The 22,375-nt window shown below is 44.2% G+C and overlaps 1 protein-coding gene across 1 annotated transcript in view; it reads left to right on the forward strand.

Annotated features, from left to right (window-relative positions):
• The window catches only part of PPFIBP1 (PPFIA binding protein 1), an 82,891-nt gene that overhangs the window by 14,209 nt on the left and 46,307 nt on the right, over positions 1–22,375 (forward strand). The window contains 2 exon segments of the mRNA XM_009648760.2: positions 14,696–14,857; positions 16,868–17,073. Coding sequence (XP_009647055.1) covers positions 14,794–14,857; positions 16,868–17,073 — 270 coding nt within the window. The 5' untranslated portion in view covers positions 14,696–14,793.

Genomic DNA, 22,375 nt, shown 5'->3' on the forward strand with positions numbered 1-22,375 from the left:
TGCAAGTCAAGTAGAGGAGCAGGAACTGATATTTCATTAAAATACTATGAGAGGCCTGAATGCATTTATGATCCTTGAGACATTTGCAGGAGACAAGAACTTGCTATCTGGAACTGTCAAAAATGGTAATAAAGGGCAAAAAAGAAATCCCATAGGCCAACTGCGTGACTCTGATACCTCCACTTCCAGAGGTTTGGTTGTTAGCACACCAAGATACCTGTTCCTGCCCGTGTCCCCGCCCCCCAAATGTACCTGTGAAATTTTTTAGTTTAACATTGGATGTTGGACCAGAATTTAGATATAATGTATGACCAGGTGGACTGTCTTCCAAAAAATAATTAAGGATTGATTAAAAATGAGGAGACCACGGCTTTCTCAAGGATCTGCCATGTGGACAATGCTTTTTTAAAATATTTTTTCATAGAATTGAGAGTTATTCTGGGTATTTTCCTTTTCTCTCACCTCCCAACATCAAGGAGCTGGGCTTCTGTCAAAGACTCTTTACTTTAGCTTGAAAAATGGGTTTGGAAAAGTTGGGAGATCAAAAGATAATTTGTGAGGTAAGGTCTATAACAGCAGGAGTAGTTGTGTAGAGCATATTACTCTTCCATTTCAGACAGCACTACTTTGGCACTTTAATAAACTTGTATTTAAGGCAGCAAGTTTAGTATTATCCATCTATATTTTCCACTCAACTGCATTGCAAAGAAATGTTACACTCAGAAAATGAGGAAACCCTTCTTTTAACTTTCTTACCTTCAGTCACTTTTTAAGGTGAGGTGATACAGTTGGCGGAATTTACTGTTAATGAAATACAATATAATGCCAATATCTTCTGAGGTTTTAACGGCAGTAATCTTGCATTTCGTTACATGCAAGCGATCCTTGTCCTTATGTGGATTTGCACAAGCTTCAGCAAGGCTTCCTGTTGGACTTGTACCTTATTTGCACACCGTATTTATCTTCAGTGATCAAGTGAGGCTGCTTCCCTAGGTAAAGCAGTTGAAGTGTGTAGTGAATTGCAGGAGCACTTGTGCAAACTTGAGCGCACAGTTGCAGTGGCTGGTCTTAAGAGTGGTCTGGTTTGTCCTAGAGAACTCCTTGTGTTGCAGCATTTAAGCAGTTAAAGCTTTCTTGTGGCCCAGCTACTTGGACTTTGCTAGAAACCCATTAACAACAGCGTTATTTCAGTAGCAGTATTTCCGAGGTATTTCAGTGCTTGCAAAACTAGTATACCAGCAAGGAGCATGCTCACGTTGATTGACACATAGTAATTCATTTGCAAAAGTATCAGAGCTTATCAACAAGGCCTGAAGCTCTACGATGTAAAATATCATGGCAGTTATATCTCACCAGCAAAACCTTGAAGTAGATGAATCCATCTACATAAGCGGCAGAGTTCCATGCTGTAAGGAGGGTGACTACTGTAGGGATTTTGTAGTGCTGGTGGAGGGGGTGGGAGCAGCAGTGGACCCCTCTGTGAGCAGTTCAGCACGCTTTTGATTTAGAGCTGCCCCTGTTTCTGTCTGGAGACCAAAGAGGCAACCTCGCATAGCTGCTTAAATGCCTCTGCTGCAGGCTGTTACTGTATAGCGGTAAATAAATGATGAGCTGTTCCTGAGAGGAGCCGTACTATGATGGGACCCCTGCATGAAGATGTATGATGATTTACATCTCAAAATAAGTAATGTTTCTTTTCCTAAACAGGGCTGAAGCTTTAGGTCTATTGTATATGTAAAGTAAACATTCTTGCCAGTTTTGGATTTACTTTTCCCTTTTTACGCAGCAGGATCATTGTAGTTGGGACCTCGGCATCACCAGTGTCTTCCGCAAGCCCAGACTAGACTGTCTCAGAGCTTTCTTCCCATTTAGCAGAGTAAAATCCTCCTCTATGGGAGGATCCATCCTAACTTTAGCCAGGGAAACAAGATCTGCAGTGCTTCAGAGCTAAATATAACCCCCCGGAAACAGTCCCTCCAGTGATGGCTCAGTAAGCACATGAAAAATAGTCAGCCCCAACAAAGGGAAATACAAGGGCAATAGTTTTAAAATAGTTATTTTTATAGATCTATTAGATATAAAGCAAAGAATCAACTTTTTAAAATTTCTTTAGTGCTTGAGAACAAACAAGATTTATCTTCAGGTAAATCCTAAGCCTCCATGTATACCGTGAAGGATTTGGGCCCAGATGTTCACATGGTTGCTGAGGAAGCTGCTAGTTCATGGTGATGATGAGAAAATACAATCATTTTCTTGCTTCTCTTTATTTGGGGTGGGGTTTTTTGGCATGGTAATAGAGGACAACTTCTAGGACCTTCTTCTTTCAACTAGTCCAGTGAGGCCCTTGGTTGAGGCACAAAGACCTGGTACATCTTGCCAGCCACCCCCTTTCCCTGGCAACTTTTGCAGTGTTTTGGGAGTCCTGTTGAGTTCTCCCCCTTGCCTCTGAAGAAAACCATTGAAGATGATCAGCTCCCCCCTATTAAACTTCATAAGGGCTTTGACAGTGCCGGTGGACCTTTGTTTTTCCCATGAACAACCTCCTCCCTCCCATGGCCTTCGTGGACTGGGCACTTCCATTGATCACAAACTCCCTCTTGGTGTTAGCAAGACTATTTGCGTCCCACAGGTTAAACCTCTGTTATTCATTGGTACCAGGATCTTCAGCCACAAGTGGGACTGGGGCTGTACCCTGTTTCTGTTTGACCTTTGATACATGAAGAGCTCCTCCTTGGCCAGCTGGTAGGGTGAAAATCGGTGTATAGTTAATATATACCTTTCTACAAGACTGAGTCTTCCCCCCCACCCCACCCGAAGGTTGGGAAAGTGTGAAACATTATTAATGTCTGTTTCTTTTAGCATCAGATGTATAATTTGATTTGTATGTAAGTAGGGAAACTTTGAAGTGTTGTTGAAATACAAAGGGAAAGTACTTCAAAGAAATGTAACATTAAAAGTGTATCTGATCCCTTGAGGTTTTTGAAGTTTTATCTTGAGATTATGTATTCAGAGGAACATTTGTATGGAAATACGAAGGGTCATTAATTCATCCAAAACATTATGAGTGTTGCCAGTCAGCATGCGTTGAACTGTTCTGTACAAGCTTGGATTTCACATCACGGCAGGCGAGCGGTCTGTCACCCATCTGTCTGCGTTGCCACTGTCTGTGACACAGTAAGAAGTTAACGTAGTCTCTGAAGGGGAAACCAAAGCACACCGCTGCTACAGCACGAAGCTTGTTCAGTACTGTTACCCCGTGTTCAGCGGAGATCCTGGGATATGGCCAAATAAATCTGCAGTGTGTTGAGCTCCCAAAAGTCCTGATTTGCATCCATCGCTCTGCTGGAGAAGGGCCATGGTGGTCACTGGGAGGCAGCGGGGTGGCGAATTACAGATTTCTAGTAAGTATCTTGAACTTTGGGAGAGTTCAGATGTTGGCTCTAAGCTTCTTAGGGTTGGGCATTCACTCCTGTAAAAACATGCCCGACTGTGCTGGATGAGGGGGTGGTTGTTTTTCCTTTTGGCAAACAAGGATTCTGGCACTGAAGTTTTTAATTGCAGGAATTATACCAGGAGTTCCCAGAGCACAAGGGTGAGTGGGTGTGCAGGAGGAGCTAATTAGATCTGTATAAATCATGGGCTAGGCAGAGCTTTAAATCCTAGATGTATTGCTCCAACCTCGCTATCTTCTGTTACACTGGGGCTTTGGGAAGTTAGACAAGAATCCCTTTTTCCTAATAAAACTATGAAACAGCAGTGAGGTTACTTTTGGTCTTTTTATGTTATAAAAGCAGCTTTTAATTAAAATAGTATTAAATTACTTGTATTGGTTTTGAAGCTTTATTTTAATTACATCTGTAGGTTGAGGGAAGGGAAACAGTTAAGCAGCCTAAGCTGTCTTTTTTTTTTTCTTCTTTATTGCAGACTTAAAAAAAAAGTCAGGTGATCCTGCTTCCCCTATCCACATCCCTTCTATGCCTTACTATATTACATGTCAAATAAGGGGCTTCCTGTGTTCAGACTTCCAGGATATTCTCAGATCCCATCAAACTTCCTCCAGCAACCATGTGGTTCAGTAGTATTTGTTTCATTCTTAATGAAAACTAAGATCCTAGTGGAATTACTTCTCTGTAAGATCTCAAGTTTGGGGACAAATCAGATATTTGCAAGGTTTATGGTGTAAAACTGGCTTTCCAGCAGAGTCTGTAAACCTGACCAGCATATCAGAGTTGTAGACTGGCTTAAAGACATTGCAGATACTTAGTAATGGAGGGGGCAATTCAGCTCTTGCACCGGACAATATTTCTACATTGTTGTTGTTGTATGATTTAGCCACACCTCAGTTTGCTTCAGACTTGTTGGCTTGGATCATGGCACTGCTGGCCTGGGCAGCACGGGGTGGTGTGTGTGCTAACCCATCCACTGCTTATCCTGTGGCCTGAGAAAATATTGCAGCCCCTTCCTTCGGTCAGACTGCTCTGGGTACCTGAACCAGGTGGTTTATAGGTGTGTTCGCGCTGTACTACTGCAACTGGATTGTAAACTTTCTTGCACCACTCTTAAAAGTTATCTTATTCTCCATTTTACTGCGTTATAGCCCTGTCTACTAAAGGCAGCCTACTGTTAGTAAGGTCACTAATAAACCACAGTTTATTGCTACATCTAACGGAACAGGCATTTTGCATTGTTCTGTGTAATTAAAAAAAAAATTGTACTTACCAGTTCATCTGTAGCAAGTAAACTCAGTCTCGGTAACCTTGTTATCCCACAGAAGGTGGGTTTGTAGCAGCTGCAATTGTGTCCCTAGCTGGGCATCAAACATGCGTTGATGCAAGTATGACTTAAGTTTCTGACTGCTAAGATTTTTCTTCAGCTCATGAGCTGCATCTTCCTCTGTTGTAAAGCTGGCAATTTCTGCTCATCTTGCTGACGGGGCCATGGGTGACAGTATATTTCCCCGTCCTACATACACATGGAGGCTCGGCCATGGGATGGAGAGTGGCTGCTCCCCTCCATCCCTAGGTCTTTCTCTTTTACTGGAGAAGCAGCAGAAAGAAGTCACCTTTTCCTCTGCCACCTCCTTTCTTCCCAGCTTCCTTCCTCTTCCTGCTGCAGAGAAAAGGAAGACGGTAGGGCTGGGACTAGATTTGTTTCATGCTTTGTTCCTGCAGAGGTCACAGCTCTGGCTTGATGCTGACCTGTTGCCTCCCTCCACCGTGCTGGTGAAAACCCTCCTACCCTTCGGTATCACCTGTACTCCATGACTATGATCTGTGTAGCCCTCCAGCCAGCCCCAGCGTCATTCGCATTCCCCTAGCACTGACACCTTTCTCTTGTGAGCTCCTCTGAGCCCCAGGCACAGCTCAGCTCCTGCTCCACTGAGTTTTCTTAGCCTTGGGAGTGATGCTGGAGACCAGAGACCACCGGACATGAAAGTGTCTTGCTGTGAAGGACAGTGAGGACATGACAGTCTGACAAGAGGAGGGAGGTTGAGATGTGATGAAGAAAGCAACACCTCTACCCTGAAGAAGGCTGCAGGCTTTCCTGAAAAAGGAGCGGGCAGCAAGAGAGCCAGTTTCTGTGTCCTAGCTGCAAAATTGCCTTTGTGCTAAGAAGCGAGGCTGGCCCAAGGGTGGGCAGGACACACGGCTCAGCAGCCAAGCAAGGGCGAGTGTGAGACAGTAGTGAGGACAGCGTATGGCTTCTTAAAGTTGCACTGTAATAATGGGGGTGGTGGGGGTGGAATTTGTTTGTTGCTTCTCACCAGCACAGCATTCAGAGAGAAGAGAAGAGAAGGACCCTTTCCTCGAGCTGATAGCACGCAGTTTTGTCCTTCATCTGCTGGCACTGAAACTTCAGTGTTAAAAAAGCAAGACAAAATCAACAGCGCTCTGCCCCCTGGCTGAAAAATAAAAAGCTTTGCTTACTCCAGCATTACCAAAATCCCTGGTTATCAGACTCAGGGCTGTGTTGTCCTAGGGACTGGAGTTTGTGTCCTGGGAAGGGACATGGGGCACAGAAGCCTGTCAAGAGAAAGTGTGGGACAGGCAGTGCTGGGAAAACAAACCTGTCTGTGAGTGCATCTTCCTCACCCTGGGCTTGAAGGAACAGCTGTGGAGCTGGGCAGCGAGCACAGGCTGTCCATGGGAGGAAGGGGAGGATGGTCCTGAGGGGATGGCGGAGAAGCATCCCAGCAGCACTGTGCTCCTTGGGCAAGAGGCATCTCCTCCTTCTTCCACTGGGTACTGCATTGCTCTGCAGGGTCCTTGTCTCTGGCTGCTCTGGCCAGCAACAGGGTAGCCCACATGGCAGTTGTCAAAACACGAAGGTGACTACATTCACCTTTGCTTTCTTATTGATGGGAGCAAACACGGATGCTTCGGGATGTGTTTTGGATGTGAATTTCTTGGGCCTTTTCAAAGCCGAGAGCTAAATTCAAAATTTGAAGCCTGTGTTTTGAAAGGCACAGTACCTGCATCTGATATTCCAAGAATCTCAAAGGTAGAAGGTCTGATTTTAATAGCGATTAAGGTCACATGCTGCCTAAAGCAGGTTGTGTTGATGTAGACTCTCTCAGATTCCCAAGTGTACTACCTGAAGATAAGCTGTTGTCAAATCTCCAGCATGAGTTATTGGCAAAGGGCTTTAATTTAGGAGAAAAGAAAATGCAAAGGTCCACATGTTTTTGAGATGAGCAAGACAAAGCCGGAGTGAAAATTGGCCTACAATGTCATATTTTTCACTTCCCCCCCTCATATTTTTCTTTTTAAAATTCAGTACCATCCTATTACATGAGGAGGAAAAAAACCCTGTCCTCCAGCATGTTGAATTTCACCCTGCTTAATTTTTAAATTGCTAAGAGGAGATGGTGAATCACGCTGTATCAGGGGATTGTTGGTTTATCAGTGGTGCAGTGGTTGTACTGCCAACCTCAAGTTCTGTGTGTGAGGAAGACATATCTGACGTATGTCTTCCTCACACACAAGACATATATGTCAGATATCACACTCTTCTTTTACATATTCCTTCTGGAAAAACGCATCTTAAAATAAAAAAAATGAGAGGCAGACAGAAGGGGAAGGATGTAGTGCTGGGACTTTATATGAAAATTTCCCCCATGTTACAGTTGATGCTGCAGAATTACAAATTATTGGTTTTTCTATTTTCTTTACAGGTAGCTGGTAGTTAAACATATGAAAATAGTGTTCAAGCTAAAGATACAAATTTTATGTACTTTCTGGGCTTTCGATGGTAGGTGCCCTCTACTTTTGCTTTGTGTAGTGACAACACTGAAACTGTGGATCTGGAAACTCACAGACCTGAAGCTACAAAATCCAGAGCTGAACCCCTTTAAATTTGGAAGTTTGTAAATTTGGTCTTTGGATGCAGCCAGTTAAAAGAAGGCAGCGTGAGCTATGAAATTGGATCTAAATACAAGTCTGTGCTCGGGATTTGGTGGTTAATGTATTTCGAAGAACTACCTTTTGGACTCATAACCAACAGTGCCTCTTTTGTTTCGTAGCCTGTGTGGCCACAGCGTGTCAGTAACATGTTTCTGGGGAATGTGAGGCATTTTGTTGCTTGAATTAGAGGGAGGAATGAATAATCTCAATTGTTTTTCTGGTCAGTGGACCCAAGCAAAACGTGTGAGAAAATAACGTATTGATTTGCAGACTCTCTTAAGGTGAGTGGTTGAAGACGTTTACTAAATAGTTAAATAGTTAACCAGTAAAACATGAACAGCCTAAAGCAAAGGGGATCCATGGGGGTTTTTTGTAAGCTTCCGTTTGACCTTGGGTTGCTTGGGAGTAAAGAGTGAGAGTCTGAGGAGTATTTGCAGACAGGTATTTGCGTTACACGGCTGCTTTGCAGGTAAGGTACTGCTGCTCTGGCTCCCTCCCTATCATCCAGCAACCACAGAGCACACTCATGCATCACAAAACAACGTAACCTGTCAACTGTTGTGTTTTTTAAATTCCTTTCAGTTACAACAAAAAAAAAAAAGAGCTGCTGGAAAATAAGGTAGCAGAGATAAGCAAGGAGAATGATTTCAGTACTGCAGACCAAAATAAATGGTTTGTTTTGTAATTGGATGTGATTCTAAGCCATAAACCCCGACTCAGAGACTTTGGGCGTTTATATAAGCTGTTCACCGTGTATGCCTCTCTGTCAAAGCATCTGAAGGATGCTTATCTTGTTGAGGCTTAGCTGTTGCATCAAGGCTAATGTGCTTAACAGATTTTAAGGCAAAGTGCAGAACGCGACTAAGCTAGTTGGTAATAAAAGTTGTTGTGTGATTTAAGGTAAGTTTTTCCTAGGAAGAAACAAATATATCTTGGAAGGACTTTTGTGCTTTATGCTCTTGAAATACTTTTACGTCTCTTCTATGGCTTGATCCCTTTTATCTCAAGACATTTCTTATGTACTGTGGGATAGGCTTTCAGCCTCATTGTGCTTCCATTCATTTTTATCAGTTCAAGGAAATAAATAATCTTTGTTGTATAATAAAGAAATAATGAAATTCAGGGAACAAAGGAAGGATCTAGAGTTAGGGAACAAAGGAACATTCATTGCTTTTTTGTAGTCCTGCGTAATAAGAGAACAGTATTGCTTTGATGTCATTGACTAGAGTTCAGCAAATTCAAAAAGAAATTTATTTTTATATATAAAAATAAATAGACATTATCAGTTTAAGTAAGCCTTTGCCGACGTTTGGGTTGGTTTTTATTCACAGCAACGTTCATCCTTTTTTGCACAGTTGAGCGTTGGGCTCTTCAAGGGTGCTGAGCCTGCAGGCTGGCAGGGCCCTGAGCCTGGCCCCCCTGGGCTCCCATTTCGGGGACGGGGCTCCTCGTAGCCTTCCTCCCAAAATGAAGAACTTGTAAGTGGAGGGACCAGCCAGGGGATGTGCCCAGTCTCACCAGGCCTCCTTGCTCCTGCCTGTGTGTAATGGCTGCGGAGGCATTGCAGGGCAAGCGAGCACGGGTGCTTGCCTGGGGGAGCTGCCAGGGAGGTGTCCCCATGCCCAGGAGGGAGCCAAGCAGAGGTGTCTTTTTCATGTTAAAAGAAATGTTAATGATTCCTAGTGTAAATTAGCTTAATATATTCATTATTAAGTGTTAAAATGCTACTGACTGGTGGCACTATGGTTGAGTATCTTCAGAACATCCCATGAGAAGTTGTGCCAGAGATATAGATGGAATTCATTTGAAGCCCATTTTAGTTGTGATTGAAATGTATTTTGTAAATAAGTCTCTGCGTGTTCATGTTTCTCTTCTGGCCAGCCAGAAGATGCATGAATAGATGTGATAATGTGTCTGAAATGCCATTCATCTTCATGAAATAGAGCTTTACCTTGTAAAAATTAATTGCTAAGGATGTGTTGTTTCAGTGTTGTGAGGCAACAGAGACGAATCCCAAAGATGCTTCAGACCTCTTGCAGTTGTCTCGTATGTGTAGGACCAAGAATGCAGGGACATTAATTTTGACAGCAAGGTGAAATTTGGGGGTCTTACTTTTGCTGTGGAACAGGTTCTCTCCCTCCGCCTTCCCCGTGAAAGATGTCTGCAGTTTGTTAGCTTTTTCATTGTATTTTTGTGGTAGACTGCTCTGGGCTAACAGCCTGCTCTTGGGAGTCCTTTTTTTATTCTCTACAGCTCTCAGGAACAAGCCCTGATCAAGATTTTTCATTCCTGTGTATCAAAATGTCCTGATTTAAGGAGTGTTATATAGGAATGGGAGAGCTGGGAAACTTAAGTCATCCATCTTATTGCATCATATCATAAATATAATCTGTAGCTGATGCTTTCTTTCCAAACGCTGAGTGTTTGCAGAGCCATGTGCACAAAGAGGAAGGTGAGTGGGACGAAAAGGCCAGCTCCTGCCCTTCCCCAGAGGGGTTGCATGAGGGGCATGGTGTGTCCTTTTGGCCTTTGGACCTGCTAGCAGGCAGCTGATTCTCAGCCCTGTGAACCTCTGAGTTTTAAAGAATGGTGTGTTTTGCACGTGGACATGCAGAATGAGACCACCTCAAACAAAAAAAAAAAAAAAAAAAAAAAAGGCTTGAAGTTGTTGCCCCTAGATGCCTCTCTGTGTGTTGTTTGATCTAGGAAAGAGACAGCCTCTGGGTGGGGAAACTATAATTTCCTACATATGTAAAGTGTTTAAGCACTTTTTTCTTTTTTTTTAAGTCTACCATCTTAATTAAATACCTGATTTTGAAATCCGTATTCAGGCAGCTTTCCTGATTGCATCCAGCAGACTGCAGTTCCCATTCACAAAGCCCCTTGGTTTTTTTCTAGCTTTCTTTAGATTTATTTGCAGGGCAGTGTTTTGTATTCTCTGTAAGCCATTTGGAATACATCTTCACAAGCGCTGTACCCGGAGGGTTTGTATGTCATTCAAAAATAAAAATAAAAAATCTCCACCTACTGAAAAGTGAACAGCATAGCCCTAGCAACCGGCTGTTGTGTTCGAACCAGAGGAAGGGACGTAAAACAAGTAAGACCAAATAACGTCTTCCCTGTAACGGCCAGGGATGCGGTAGAAATGCCAGTTAGTGATAAGATTAATCGTAACTGATAGTGGAGATAGCTGCATTTGTATTTTATTTTAATTTTTTTTAATGGTGGATTTTAAATACAGCCTTAACGAAGCGATGCTTGTTCTTGTCGGCATGAGCAAGGTACTCAGCTGGGAGCTCTAAAACGGGGATCTGCCTCTGTAAAAACAACCCCCCCGCCCCGTCTTGCACTGGTTGTGCACTCAGGAAGGTAAGTGTCATTGTTTTCTTGGAAAGCAAGAGAAAACTTATTCTAAATGGTCCTTCAGGCAGGGCACTGTCAGTGCTTTCCCCCCAGGTGTGTTCCTGATGGCATTAGGCCAGGAGTAGATTTTGTGCATCTGCCTCTCTGTCTCGTGTGTGCACCTTGGTTTTTCATTCACCTGCTGGGTCATAGATCCATGTATGTTAAAATGACTATTTTACTTTTTTTTTTTTCTTTCTGCTTTTGTGGATGAAAGGAATTCAAACTGCTTGATATCATCTGAAGTATTAGCTATTCCTTATTTTCCTAAGGATCTCCATTGTGCTTCTCCAAGATGGATTTTTGTTTGTGTTACCTGACTGCGTGGTTTTCCTTAGTCACTGCCAAAAAAAAAAACCCCAAAGCCTTGAGTTTCTCTCAGGTTTCGCTTCTGTTAGACCAAAGCCATGAAAAGCAAAGAGTAAAGAAAGGAACATACATATCGGGGAAAGCTCTGCTGTGTTAGTGGTCAGCCAAGGCTCCTCTCAAAGTTTGTGAAGTCAGAGGCAGCCCCGGTGACTTTCAGTAGGCACGGGGATTAATCCGCTGGTGTTTCGGTATTGTCCTCTTTTCTATAATCCACAAAGGGCTGCTGATTTATGACTTCTGTCTAATAATTGTGTTTCTTTGACTCCCTCTGCACCTCCCCTTTCCACCCTCTTCCTCCCTCGGTTTGTTGTCTTTTCTCGTTTCATGCAGTTTGGTTATTTGGTCCGCTGGTGTATAAGTCTTTGATTCCCCCCCACCCCCCCCACCCCATCTGTTCCCCGTGTGCCGGTGATGGTGTGCAAAGAATAAAAGCGAGTCTGTGCCCTTACCGGGGAAGGATGCCTCCGATATTATTTTTCTATCGCAGCGGTTTTACTTCCTGACTGCTAGATGTGCTGCACTGTGCTGGGAACGTGGCCAGAGCAGGATGCGCTGTTCCAGCCTAGTTTTCAGTGACCGTTTTTAGGACCAAATAATGGGGAAATGGGATTTTGTTGCGTCATCTCCAGCTGTTCGGCTTAGGGGCTTTTTGTTCTTTTTTCTTATTTCACCTCCCCAAGTTTCTCAGCTGTAGGCTTGGTCAGGCTGCTAACAGATGCTCCGTGGGTGGTGGAAGGGTTTTTGGAGATCAGTGTGTTTGCACGATCTTGCTACACTAAATTTTATCTTTAAATTTCTCACTGCTGCTCTCAGTGGCACGGCTCCTTTTGCACTAGCAGTGGAGGAAGCGCCGTGCAGGCTGACATGTCCCTTTCCTTGGAGGTAGGACTGGGTAACAGTGGGGTAGGTGCTGGAGGTCTCTTAGATGCTGTTGGTACCACCATCTGCCGTGGCTCCTCTCATCAGTAGAGCTGTCTTAGGGATTTTTGACAACCACAGGCAAAACCCTTGTTTAGGAAAAGCAAGGAGGGCTGTATTTGGAAACATGAGGGGTCGTTGTGCCTGGATTAAGCGCAAGGATGGTGATTTTTCTGTGCCTATGAGCCCTGGCTTTATTATACAAGTGTAAATCTGCAGTTCCTTGCTCCTAGTTAATGTCTTTCCTAGACAGAAGGTGAGAAACAAGAGGTGTGCTGTGAACAAACGTGATCAGGGAGTGCTCTGTTCCTTAGAGCGTTTTTAGCCAGCAGTAGGCTTTCCCTAGGCAGCCTCCTCGGTACTGTATTTAATGCTTGATCATGAGCTGCACTGAGCTCACTGATGGCTGAGGTGGGAAGGCACCACTGGAGGTTTCCAGCCCACCCCCTGCCCAAAGAAGGGGACGCCCAGGGCAGGGTGCGCCATGCAGGGTCCAGTTGGGCTGAGTGGCTCCAAGGATGGAGACCCCAAAAGGACAACTCTTCCCAGTGCTTGCCATCCGCGCTGTAAAAAAGCTTCTTGTAATTTTTTTTTAATTTAAGCTTTTTTTTTCTTTTTTTTTCTTTTTTTCTTAATTCTTCTTTAGAATTTCCTGTGGTTTAATGTGTGCCCATTGCCTCTTGTTACATCACTGGGCGCCACTGAGAAGAGTCTGGCTCCATCTTCTTTATTCCCCTCATGAGGTGTTTATGCACATCGGGGGGATCATGGGCGCTCTTGATTCCGAAACATTAATTGGCTGTTGCGGGTTTGTGGTTGCTTTGCGTTGTTGGCCCTTTTCCACTTAGAGCTGTGAGGAATTGGTGCTTTGCCTGGGGCAGCAGCAGCCCTGGGCTTTCTCTGTGGACTCTTTGCCTTCAGAGGGAAATCCACTGCAGATCATTCACACTCTGTGTTCATAGGCACCCCTGTTTGAGCAGGACCTGATTATCAGAGCCAGGAAACCCTAAAGGAGAAAAACAAGACTTTTTTCAGTATTGTCCAAGTGAACGTGTTTGCAAAAGCTGCGTTTTCTGCTCACTTTTATCAGGCATAGAGGCACCGGACCAAATGTCTTGTAGGATCTGCATATTGCAGGAGGTATTGTACTGCTTGAAGTTTAGTATTTACATTGTGTTTAAAATTGGGGGCTTATGATGCTACTGCATTTTTTTAAGATTTGCAACACCTTAACTAAAGGTATTTTAACATTTTAAAGTTCTCTTGGCTTTTCTGACTCTGGCAACTAAATAATAAAGCAAGGCATTTGTCAAAAGCGCAGTAGTCTTTGTGCCGGTCATTCAAAATTTACCTTAGGGTTTGGACCTACTTCATGTAATAAAAGTTTTAATACAGAAGGTGAAATGTTTGTTGGCATTTTAAGGATAGCATTTCAGCAAAGCTAGCTGGCAGCCTCCAGTGAGAGCTGCTTCCCAGCTGGGTCAAACCAATAAGGTGACTCGTAGGAGGGAAAATTCAGTTTATAACATGTATTTTTCTTTTGGTTTGTTTTTTTAGTAGACTCTTTTCTAGGATTTATGCCAGAGACACTGTGCAACTTTCTTAATTGCTTATATTGGGGCAAATGTCAGCAGCAGTGCGGCCTAATACAAAACCCAAATGGCAGGGTATGCAAAAGGTTAAAGCAAGTTTTCCTTCCTGGTGTTTGTTTAGCTTTGTTCCCTAACTGTATTTATAGCAGAAGTAGTCTCGCCTGTCCTAGATTAAAGCCACGGCAGTCTGGGCTATTTCGGTGGCTTGTGTGTCCATGGCACTGGGGTGGAGGGATCGGGTGCGCCTCTGACCTCTGCAGCTCTGCTTGAGCGAAGTACCTAAGTATGTGCTTAACTTGTAGCCCGTCGGGGTTTCAGGTCTTCTAGCTCAGCTGCCCAGGCAGCACGTCGGGCAGGTTCGCTTTTCCAGACTCAGCTGGAAATACTCCTCTGGGGACCACTTCTGGCTTTCAGAAGTTTGAGGGCGAGATCAGATTGCATCGTTACGGCCTGAATCTCTGCTAAGCTCAGAGTAGCGTCTTCGGAGGGATAGTCTGTGCATGCACACTGCATCCAGTGAGTCATGGTCATTTGAGATATCCTGCCTGTAGGCAAATAGTTGCATGCCAGGGACTTCTGGATTGTCAGGCATCCAGAAATCTTGGGCAAATGGTCAGACTCTTCTTTTTCTATACCAGCAAATTCTTGGGGAGAAAAAATTACAGCTGACAGACAAGTTGTTTATTGCTGAGTTGCAGCTTCCTTTTAGCGATAGAAGGCCTGTGTCTTCTGTGCAAGCTTCCCTGAAGTGCCATGTGGGATTTCAGAGGTGCTGTATGGGGTGCCCCTTCCGTGGCATGGGCCTGCAGGCAGAACAGGCCTTGGGCTGACCAACTCTAGGAACTGGATCATCAAGTTGGTGCTTTGATCCTTTGATGACAGTTCATGCCTGGTGATGAACACCTCCAAGTCTTGTTGTGGTCAGCAAACGGCCCCAGTCTTCCTGCTGGTCTGGCGACACTGGTGTCTGAATTCAGAGAACATGCAGTGAAAAGAAATTCTCTTTTGCAGGTCGAATTGCAGACTTGAGGCTCTGGATCCAACTCACACTATCGGTGTTTTGTTGCTCCTTATAGTGTAACTGCTGATTGTCCCTGAGAAGAGAGAAGATGATGAGTGATGCAAGTGACATGCTCGCTGCGGCTCTGGAGCAGATGGATGGCATTATAGCAGGTAAATGCTTGGGGCAGCTTGTTCCTTTAGTTGTTTTGGTCCTCCTTTTTCACACCCAGGGGGCAGGCTTCCAGGCTTAGAAGGGAACGTGCTGGTAATTTTGTTTGGTGTCTTCCATTATAGCTTAGCGATTACAAATAAATGGAGTGGAGGGATTGCACAGGCTCTCACACATAGATGCAGCTAAATGGACTGTAGTTTTTCTCCTACCTTCTATCAAAAACCTGCTCAAAGGGGCTGAGTGATGCAGTTCAGCTGGTGCACACAGCACCGTGAAAGCCGAGGACGAGGCATGTTTCAAATCAAGATAAGTGTGTTTAAGGAGCTGCTGCAAGGCAGGAAGAGTTAAATTTGCCTAATACTGGCTACTCTGAAGAGTTAAAACATGAATTCATTTTTCCTTTTTTCAAAATTGGAATGGTTTGGGTCCAAACATTTGAGTTTTTATAAGTACCTGTAAATTGTAAGTGGACTAAAGAGAGGCATCACAAAGTATACAACCCCTGCTTTTAAGTTGAGTCTAGTGAGTTAGAAAATAATACAAGTGCACAACACAGAGGAGCAAAACAGCAAGAAATTAATAGTTTAATCCTATTCCAGCAGAGCTATGCAAACAGCAACCCAAACTGAAAAAATATTTTGCAAGGATAGCAACACGGTTATAAAGTCTTTAATAGTTCCACTTAAAATAATTTCCCTTAGGGAAAAAAATAATCATACAGCGCGTGCTTTGTTTGAACAATGACTTTTCTCTGCAGTTTTCCTAAAGATATTAAGGACACATAGCAGGAACACGTGTAAAGTGGATTCAGTTGGATCAAAATGATCTCTAAAAATACATGTAAGCTGTGACTTTAGTAATTTCCATAAGTAGATACTGGTATTTGGATCCAACTGTGTATCTGCATTTCCAAGAGCCCAAGTTGGTTATGGCAGGATGAGGTTTAATATAAAAATAAAATGTGGTGTTGGGATGTTTCAGTCACCACAGACTTAATTTACCCATGTGTCTGAACAGACTTATAAAGTAATATGACAAAGGGATATCAACTCCTATGCTGTTGTGGGGATTTTTTTCCTCTTCATTTTTTTCAAAGGGTATTAGCAGAATACTTGCATTTTTGTGGCTTACCAGATGAGGTGAATGAAAGTTCATGGAATTGTATATATGGCATATCACTGTAGTTTCCAAAAGTTGACGGTATAAAAGCTGATGCTCTGTCATGAACATGTCTCGTTGTGCCAAGGCATTACAGTATTAAGGTCACAAATCAGTGTGCTGAAATTATAGTTGGAATTAGCTAGGTTGACTTAAATCAACCTTCATCTCGAATTCATAGTTTCCTTCCTTAATATATAGCAACTTTTAATGTAGGTCAAATATACGTACTGTGAGTTTATGCAAATAAGAGATATTTCTCTTTATTAGCATGTAAATGTCAGTGCTACCATGTCAAATTGTTGGGTTTAAAATTTATTCTCATGTAGAAGCGATTCACTCTTTTTATTTATCTTCATATTTTTCTTTATTCTTTTAAAAAAATTTCCAGTGCCTTGGGGCAGCATAACATATTTCGGTGTGAAAGAAAAACACAGAGCATGGTTTCCTCTGGAAACCATCAGTGTCTGACTTGGGTCATGCAGTCCTTACAGGGTGACTCAAAGCGTTAGCAGAGCCTGTTCCCCCCGCAGTACTTTCCGCCTCCAATGCATCCCAGGGAGCAGGAGCCCAGCCCGCGCCTTCAGCACATGGGCCACGGTGGTGGCATACATGTCATCTGTCGGACCAGCCCACCTGCTTCCTGCTGGAGCTTCCATCCACGTAGCATATCAGCAAGGGCGTGGCCTTCTCCGAATTGCCACGTGGCGTGGTCAGAATCCAGCACCAGCCCTGAATTTGGTTCAGATAAATGCCCGCCGGGAGCAAACGCTGCCTGGCACTTCTCAGCCTTGCTGCAGGTCTGACCTGCTTGCCTCATGCTTGACCCTGTGCGATTTTGCTCCTTCCAGGTTCGAAGGCGCTGGAGTACTCCAATGGCATCTTTGACTGCCAGTCCCCCACCTCTCCCTTCATGGGGGGCCTGCGGGCGCTGCACCTGGTGGAGGACTTGAGGGGCTTGCTGGAGATGATGGAAGCGGACGAGAGAGAGGGGCTGCGCTGCCAGGTCCCGGACTCGACAGCAGAGGCTCTGATCGAATGGCTCCAAAGTCAAATGGTACAGTCTCACCTTGTTTTACTTGTAACGCGCTCGTTTTGTGTGTTAACTACACCAGCTCAGGCAGCGGGGCTGTGTTTTATGCAGGGCATTTAAAAGTTTTAGAGTAGGTTTCAAAGAACCAAAGGGAAGAGATTTTGGTTTGGAGGTGATGCTGTGGGGCCTTGGAAAAGCTGTAGCACAAATACCTTGTGCAGTGGGTTGGCCTGCGATTTTTTTTGATGTACCATCGTGCCTTGTTTTGGGGAGCAAAAAATTTTCAGTAATTGGAGTTCCATCTCAGAGGTTTGGGGAAAGACATTTTTATAGGAATCAGATACTTAAATGAGGGGAAAAAAGAGCTGTTTCCAATACGAACTAAAAAGCATTTTTGGCAGCATATTATTCTACAGGGACCAGTATTGTTACTGAGCTTCCTTACCTGGTTTATAACAAAAGTGAGTGGTATAAGCTTAGCAACCCTTTAACCTGGAAACCAAACCAAATTTTTATTTTCTGTGTTTGTGATAATCTACCAGTTTTTGTCACCCTTGCTTTAAAAATACACCAAAATATGATTGACAAGGCTGTTCTTTCCCTGAGACTTGATTTTCTCCCAAAATCAAATATTATTCGAGTGGAGGCTACCTGAAGATTACACTGGGAAACAAAATGTTGTGCTTATCAGAAGGTGAGTTACATGGCATCGTTTTCAAAGGACCCACTGGTTTTACCTCCAGGTGCCATGTGAATGGTGACTTCCTAGAAGGGCCAAATAGGAGTCTTTGTGCTCATGGTCTGTGGCAGGGTTTGCGTTGTGGTGGTGTGGGTGTGCACAGGTTTCGGGGAAGCTCCAGCAGTGGAAGTCAAGACTTATTTCCAGATGCTGTGCTTCAAGATTTAAGTCAGCCCGTAGCTGGAACAATGACAGCAGCAGTGGGTGCGCTTCTGCAGATTTTGCAAAATCCATATTACAGCAGTGTCTGGGTTCTCCTGTCTGATGCTCTTGGCATTGGTCAAGGTAATGCCACACTGCTGAAATGGGGATACCAGATCTGATGACGGCTGGGTCTGATGCGGGACAGGCCACCGTGATTGCACCATGTGCATTGCTGCTGTTGGGACGGGGCAGCCACCGTCGCCTGGTCCCTTCCCAGGATGGGCATCACACCCCCTCAGAAAGGGTTTGGTCACCCTGGAGCCACAACTGATCTTGTGTAAAACGTTTTTATCCTGATACACGGGTTTATTTCGGCGCTCAGTTGCAGCCCAGAGCGGTGGGTACAGGACTGAGTTTGGCCTGCGCTCCCCTGCTGCAGGTTTGGTAGATGTGGAGCTGTGCCTGGTGCTGGGTGACCTGACGTGCTGCCTAGTGGCACGCAGGAAGAGCCAAGGACCTGGGCTAGCACGGCCGGGCTCGCTTGCCTAGTTCTTGCAGAAAGGTTTGAGGGAAGAGCTTTTTTTCCTTTCTTTGCTTTGAACTACACATTTGAAAATGTCTGAAACTTAATGAAGTACGTGGGAGCTTTCCCACTGCCTCCAGAGGGATTTGGATCTCGCCCCCGCTGTCAAAAGCACGGGAGCCAACGCTGAGATCAGGAGGAGGAGACTGGATTGACATTCAAGTCAGATCTTTAAAACACACAGACTTCCTGCTAACATCAGCATTTCCTTCCTCTGTAACATACAGCAGTGAACATCGCTGTAACTAGTCTGCTCTGTGCAGAGCGAAAATCGAGGGACATAACAGGTTTCGTGCAAGTATGGGCTTTATAAATAAAAAAAATGTTTATATGCCAAATAAACAGCCTTGGAAAATTAACTTCTCCCCATGGTGTGGGGGTACTACATCAGTAGTCCATGCTAAGCGATGCTGATCCACCATGTGTTCTTCTGGAGTAAAGGGACCCAGCAGTGTGGCCGGAGGCTGTAGTGTCTGTTGAGACTCATGAGGCGAAGGCCAGTCATTGCCCCTTGTGGCAGCAAATGTGTGATTTAGGGATGCTTGGCTGTTAGGATCTGGAACAAGGTCCTTCAGACCCCCGTGGTGTGGGTCATTGCATCGCAGTGAGACAGTAGTGGTTTTCATTGCGACCGTGGGCTGAATCTGGGAGAGGAAGGGCTCTGTTGTGCCATTCAGCTTAGTGACTCCTGAGCACGGGAAAAGATGCGCGGGGGTTGCGTGTACAAAAGGTTGCAGAAAACAGCTATTCCATCCATGCTTCTCCTCAGACTCCCTCAAATTATTGCCCTGTACTCTGGCATCCTTAAAAGTCCCTAGTAAGAAAGGCTGAATGTTACACTTAGTACTGTGCTACAAGTGTGGGATTTGAAGGTGTCACCAGTGTTGCCAGTCCCTGTGTGAGCAGGAGGGTGTTAGATGAAGTGCCCAGATGATTTACAGGAAGGCTTTTTGTAACTATGCCCATCCTGACCAGGGAAGGAAGACACCTTGGTTTCAAATTGGTTTAATCCTCCACGCATGAAGAACTTGCACCTACCGGGCTATTCCAAGCTGCTGGAACTAGTGCGTGATGTCCCATCCAAAGCTGTAAGCAAGCCTCTTGTGTCTCAGAGGAAAACAAAAATAGTGTTCACAGCTGCCAAACAGTGTGTCACGAGAGAAAAATCTTCTCCTGGCACGTGCAGGGAAACCACTGGTGCCCTAGTTGGGAAAAGGATCTGACAGCAGTCTCCCAAGGTTGCTCGCTTCTGTAAAACGGGGCAGAGCATCCAGTTTTGCCATGCCAGAACTGGCTGCCCCGTGTCCCTGTGCCGCTTCTGGGTGACCACTTCCTTTCTGCTTCACTCAGTGTGCAAGTCTAGGCAAGCACTCAAGAAGGGCCAAAGAGTTAAAACGCCTCATGCTGGTTTTTTTTAATTGGAGGATGCCAGATGGCCACGTGCCACCAGAGCACACGTACAGTGCCCAGACATCTGGCAGAGAATCCATCAGATGATCCCCATGGGGAGTTCAGAGAAGTTGAAAATGCAGATCTGTGCTGTGCAAATAAGCCAGTTTAGCTATAACACGTCACTTCTACTTGTCAGTCTACAGCTCAAACCTGATCTCTGCGTTGCTGAAACCCTGCTTATGTCTCTATGTGCAAACGGACAGCTGGTGAATGTCATGGTTAAAATTACAAATAAAGCCATTTGTTTGAAGTCTGGAAAGGGACTGAGGCCTTTTCTAAGCTGAGACGTTTTGGGACGGTGTGCTTTCACTGGGGACCAGGCTTGAAATCCATAGCCAGATCACAACTCTTCCAAAGTTTTGGAGTTTCTTCAGATTTCTCCTGATCAGCAGAAATGTTTAATATATTCTGATGCATGCTTTAATAAAACCTGTGCTGTACTTTGTGAAAATGGAGCTTCTGGCTTGAATATAGACAGCATGCAAGTAATCTCTAGCATCATCACCAGTAACAAGACCAAGGCAGCCCCGTCGTGTCCAGCTGGAATTTGATAGATCCATCTCCTGAAGAACAGTTCTCAGAAAACTTGCTCCCAGTCATGAATGTTGCTCCAGTTTTTATTCAGCTGAAACTAACAAGAGACAGTCTTCTTTCTGGTTATTATTTTTCTTGACAGTGTTTTTTTGGTGGTGTTTTTTTAAATACATCTTATGCAACAGTCTTCCCAGAAAGAAGAAACCAACTGTGTATTGATAAAAAGGCGGGTGAAGGGTAGAAGTGGGTGGACAGTCTCTTCCCACACCTCAGAGCCAGCTTCCCCAAGCTCCTGATCTGAACCTGCGTATGTGGGTCCTGTTGCATGTCTTTTCCTCTTTAAAGGACGTGCTCCTGGAACAAAAGAGACAGGATAATACTTTTTCTTCAAAATCCACAGCAAGTGCACTGTGGTTTTTGCTTTGGAGGTGACTTTCTGAATTTGAATGAATATATATATATATTATTTTTTTTTAAATTATTTTTTTTCCACTGCAGAAGCTAATCTCTGAAGTTGACTACAAGATCATTAAACTAAAACAAACTTCATGGCCTCCAAAGGTTTCTTGAAGAACGTTTTCAGCTCGTCTGAAGATGATAGTTAATTTGAGGTGTGGTACCCATAGTGGCTTGCGCAATCCAGAGTGTTGCTGCTGTGAATAGCAGATCTGTCATCTCACAGACCAGCCTCAAGATTTTGACACTTCTTCAACAAGTTGTTTGTTCCAGAGTGTGGCTGGGAGTAATGAGAGTTAGTATGAGGGGATATTAGATTTCAGAGAGAAGTTTTCCTCACTGGATAAACATAGCTTGTAATCTTACAGAGATATATTGGCTTATTTGGATGGCAGGGTGGTTCCCAAGTGAGGGAAGTGGTTTGGTCAGCCAGAAATCATCTCATATTTCTTATTCATGGAAAAATCTTGTCTTCAAACCAAAGTTTGTTGTTTGATTGTCTTAGTGTGGGCGTACAGTGCATTCATTTGACTCCGCTTGTGTTTATGTTGAGTTTAGCTATCAGAATGTCCTATGGTAATGCGTGGTACATAGGCATTTACTACCAAACAGCTGTTTGAGATCACTCCTCAAGTTGCAATATGAAAGGAGCCTTGTGCTACCATTTCAGTCCGTCCTCCTGGCAATACTTTTTGTCCGTGACGGAGCTACCTCTCAACTTTCTTGAAACACAGGACCCTGCTTCTTGCTAAAGGTGATCATCCAGACTGGTGTGGTTTTTAACACTGGCAGATAATACGGACTCATTTATTGCACATCTTGGCGTGGCATCTTCATGTATCATGGACATGAGTTTGTTGGCCATAAGAACAACCCGTGCGGGCCTGTGCTGGAGCCCTGATGGCAAAGCCATGAAAAAATCACCACTCCCAATCAAAAATGCATCAGTCTGGCTTAAAACGCACAGCTTCTGCTCCTCTTCTGCTCTGCTTTTTTGTTCTGGGTTATTCAGCGCTCATATTTTTCAGTTTTTTATCTGTCAGTGGTAGTTGTAAATGTTTCTTTTTAATAACAAAAGCTTAACTTTTTCACATAATCACAGGACTCCCGGAGCTAGGCTCTGTGGTCAAAAATACCAAGGATTTGTTATGCTGCTGCTGTGACTGGGTAAATTGAAACTTAAATGTGAGGACAGAGGTTGGTTGTTATTGTTGCATTTTACATGGTTCTTAAGTATGACATAAACTTGGGACAAGCCACTCGTGAGACCTGGGACAGTGGAGTCAACTTTTTTCTTCCTCTTTTTCTTGGCGCCTACAAGTGAATGACATCTGTTCTTCCAGCTTTTGCAATTAGCAGCCCACCGAGGAAAGAAATTTCCCTCCTGTCTACCTTTTAGTCAGATAAAGGGATGGGAA

The sequence above is a fragment of the Egretta garzetta genome, unplaced genomic scaffold, assembly GCF_000687185.1.
Source record: "Egretta garzetta isolate BGI_Z169 unplaced genomic scaffold, ASM68718v1 scaffold81, whole genome shotgun sequence".
Lineage (NCBI taxonomy): Eukaryota > Metazoa > Chordata > Aves > Pelecaniformes > Ardeidae > Egretta > Egretta garzetta.